General features: G+C 40.1%; 1 protein-coding gene across 1 annotated transcript in view; it reads right to left on the bottom strand.

Annotated features, from left to right (window-relative positions):
• LOC122815846 (inosine-5'-monophosphate dehydrogenase 1b) overlaps positions 1-2360 on the bottom strand; it is a gene marked incomplete in the record, with an annotated part of 1150443 nt that extends 1148083 nt beyond the window's left edge. The window contains 2 exon segments of the mRNA XM_044088659.1: positions 1695-1793; positions 2227-2360. Coding sequence (XP_043944594.1) covers positions 1695-1792 — 98 coding nt within the window.
• Between the last annotated feature and the right edge of the window lie 2057 nt (positions 2361-4417).

Genomic DNA, 4417 nt, shown 5'->3' with positions numbered 1-4417 from the left:
ATGGAACATCTCAGCACTACAAGACCTCTTTCAACAGTAATTCAAAAGATACCTTGGTATTAAGGTAACACCTTACAGTCATCACACATACAGACTACTTGAATTCTACCACAGCTGAGAATGGCTTACAGGTATTAAGATTACTCAAACAGGAAGCCAGAAGCCCAAATGCAATCCAAATGGTACTGACAGCGGTTACCACCGGTTGCTCTTAAATAATTCATGACACACATGTAGCAGTTAACAGGAGTAAAACGGTTGTCAGTTTACTGTTTGTTAAAGGTCTTGTAGTAATCCACTAGCCAGCCAATGCTTGGTCAAATGTCAGACGGCAAACATGCAAAGCATGACAAACATTAACAATGTTGCATATAAACAGGAGAATGCTGCAAACAATGAATAGTATTATACCATTAACTTCCTGAAGTGAAAGATTACGGCCAAGATTTACACCATAAATTTCATAGAATGACACTATACTACAAATACCAAAAAAGTATAATTTGCACATCAGAAGCAGGAAACAGAAACACTGTTTAAACATGTGCAACATTCACAGTGCTACACTATTCTATGTACTCCCCTAACCTCTATGCTTAGGCAGAGAGAGGAATTACTGGTCTACTCACAGATCACCCTGGTCAGACCATCCCAACTACTTGCCAAAAGAAAACTTAGACAAATTTCTGTCCAAATGATTTAAAATCAGTAATTACAGCACTTGTTTAAATACAAGTGTATACAACTTTGCACAGGATAAAAACAGCAGCATAAACACGAATAAAACACTGTCTTTGGCTACTGCTAACCCACAAAAGCTTTGGCTTAAACATCGTACTATGAACACCTTAAATTTCATCCCACTATTACTGTATTAAATTTTGTGTGATCAAAGTTTGCACCAACTGTCTACTACTGTAATTGTTGCCCAAATGGCCTTTCTAATGGCTGGGAAGAATCCATGGAACAGCCCACATCTTTAACTACCTCAAGTAAATATAAACCACTTGTCTTTTTAACTACCCCTATTCAAACATATACATGTCCTCCTACACATACTGGTACCACTCTATCCCTTTATTAACTGCCCATACATATTCTAATAAAAATCGTAACATTTCACAAAATAGTAAATATTTATTAAGATATATTGTCTGAGTTTTCTTTTGGCAAGTCCCCAATTTATTAAAATATTAACTTGTTTTCGTATTCAACATATTGTTTGTTATTGTGATAGCCAAATGCACTGACAAATTTATTTAAAACAGCAAAAAAAAAAGTGTGTGGAGATAGATATATACTCTGCTTTCATCTTTAAAAGCATGTCATATATACTGCTTTCATCTTTAAAAGCATGTCATATATACTGCTTACAACTGGCTGGCTAGGTGTGATTCAAATATAGTTACAGTTACTACATGATGGCTAATCGTGTCTTTTGTAATAGTAAGGCCACCAAGTAAAATGTTTACTCACTAACGACAACTCACATGACAGTGATGCACTAGACTTTCCTGCAGCAGCTTATACAGGTTTATTTGCTTGATGCTTACTTTACTGCTGACAGTCTGAAACGACTCTCTCACAGTCCCGTCTGTAATTGAACCACTCCTGTTGCAGCTAACAAAAACAGACAAACACAGCAAACCTGCATTTTAAAAAAACACATTATACATTTAAAATGCAATACTTACTTATAGGTAAGTCCATCCGAATTTAGGAAAAGCTGCTGAGCGGTAAGACCATCATCTGGAACGTAGCCGGTACCGCCACTGATCAGGTAATCTGCCATGCTACAAATTAGAAAAGCAGCAAATACAACCCATCAACACCTATTCTGAAAAGCAGTTCAACAGCAAACATAAAAAAAAGAGTGCCATGTAATTAATCCGTTATTTGCATGTATTGTCATGTACACCCCCCAATACCAAACACCAGGCATGGTCATCCTCACTCCCAAAAGAGACTGCAGGTGGTGGGTGACAAGAAAACATAAGACTTACCCACAAATAACTGACAACAATTACACAGTACAGCAAGCTACTTCGACAACCCGCAAAAACTACAACAAAACTCAGCACATCATTTTGGTTCCTACAGAACTCACGCTTGTACAACGTGGTTTACGATGCAGATTTACGTGCAACGGATAACCACATGAGAAAATGAAAAGCAAACAAAAACGCAACATTTACACTATCAAAAATATAACACTAAAAAACTCACATTACAAAACAATCCGAGAACACAGCAGCACCTTCTATCAGCGTCCCTCAACCTTTTTTAAGGAGTAAATAGGCCTGCAGTATTTACGGAGAACAAAAAAAACTGCTAACGCTTGCGCGTTATTGTGAATTCTGGCACGTGGTAACAACGGATACAGCTGCGTTAGCCACTCCCTGCGTAGGACCGGGTTTTTAGTATAAACCTTTTCTTGAGTTGAGGGATGTCAGTGAAAATAGGTGTTTAATGCTTAGCTAGGGGGACAGTGGTTCCATTCTGGTGTTGCAGCAGATTAGGGTTATCACCTGTCCCACTTTGCGAGGGACAGTCCCTCTTTGGCCAGGTGTGTCCTGCAAAAAATTGAAAAAATGGCAAATGTTCTGAGATTTTAGAACAAAAATATTTCTTATATTTCATGGAATAGCTGCATAAAACAGTTATTCTGTATGTGAAACACCTGTATGTGATAAGAAATAGAATAAGTAACTAAAATGCTACAAGAATAAGCTTTTGTTTAGGACCTCCCTGGACTACATGAAAAGAGACATGGAGGAGCTCAGGCAGGTATGACCCTAGCCTTGAGTAGCATCCTTCTATCACCCAGAATGATACCACAGAACAAGGACAAAATGATTGACTTTAACAATTGGCTAAGCATCTGGTGTCATTCTAAGGGAATCCAGTATCTGTCTGCCTGGGATGACATGATCGACAGACCATGCTGCTTTGCCAGAGATGGCCTGCACCTGTCGCCCTTGGGATTCCAGATACTGGCAAAGGCTCTTGCCACCCCTGTAGTGCCTTTTTAGGCAAGGTTCAAATGACAAATTCACCACCGTAAGATGTAACAGCAAACAAAATCTGAGGGTAATGTTACTCAATGCTAGAAGTCTAAACCTCAAAATGCACTCACTTGAGGCACTCTTTAAAATGGAGAACATTGACATCTGCGCAGTGACAGAGACCTGATTCAAAGCTCCAGAGAGCACCCCTACATTACCAGGCTATAATTCATACCACACCTTTCGGCCACCAAACACAGACCGAAACACTAAAGGTGGAGGCGTGTCCATATTCATTAAGGATGTCCACACCTCCAAGCTAGTTGCTCAGCATAATGCATCCGAGATTATCCAAGTTCAACTAACTCTGGGCAAAACCGCAGTCCAGATTGTAGCTTGCTACAGACCCCCACCATGCCCCAGGATTCCCACTCCTCTTTTCTTGATACATTGGAAAATATTAAGGTACAACCCAACACTTTAATAATGGGTGATTTCAACTACCCTACCATTAACTGGGAAAACTACTCGTGTACCAACTCTTTTGCTCAACGTTTTCTGGAAATCATCAATTCCAACACCTTGGATCAACATATCCACACCCCCACCAGGGGCAGCAATATCCTAGACCTGGTCATCATCAACATGGGTGACTGGTGTTCCACACAAGAGGTCAATTCCTTGTTGTTCATTTCCAACCACAAGCTAATCACCATAGGCATCCACATCCCACTCCCACCCCCCCACCCCCCCCCCATTAGGAAAACAACTGTAAAAAATTTCTCCAAAGCCAACTTCACGCTTCTTAAGACTGAAGTGGCAAACTTCACGACACCCATGCAGATGGACAATAGAGGTACAACTGCTGAATCCTACATAAATGCACTTTATAAACACTTACATGAGTGCATGGATAGTGCTATCCCTAACAGAACCAAGATGCTATCCTCCAAAAAAAGGAAGCCAATCTAGTGGTCTGCTATAAAAAAACTTTACAACAGAAGAAAGAAACTGTTGCAAAAAAGAGTAAAATCCCACGATTGGAGGAACTCCCTGGTCAGCCTCAGTAAGAAGCTGAGATCCCTCATAAAATCCTCCAAAGCTAGTTATGAAAACAAAATCGCCACTGATTCTAAAGACAACCACAAAGCCACAAAGCATTCTATAGCTATGTCAAGAATCTCAATGGCAACACTCAGATCTGCTCTGAGTTACAGCACAATGACACTAAATATACAGAACCAACTGATATTGCCAACATCCTGGCAGATAGGTTCAGTGCTAACTTTACCCCCCTCTCACCCCCTAAAGGGCCCATTTTTATACCAGAAGAATGCAAAGTTCCTGTAATCATGACTGCACAGGTAAAAACCTCACTCTCCAAAGCCAAGAACACAGCATCCATGGGACCT

This window comes from Protopterus annectens, chromosome 11.part0 (assembly GCF_019279795.1).
Source record: "Protopterus annectens isolate FY-2018-M chromosome 11.part0, PAN1.0, whole genome shotgun sequence".
Lineage (NCBI taxonomy): Eukaryota > Metazoa > Chordata > Ceratodontiformes > Protopteridae > Protopterus > Protopterus annectens.
The sequence above is the reverse complement of the archived record's forward strand: the minus strand, read 5'-3'. Positions and strand labels throughout refer to the sequence as shown.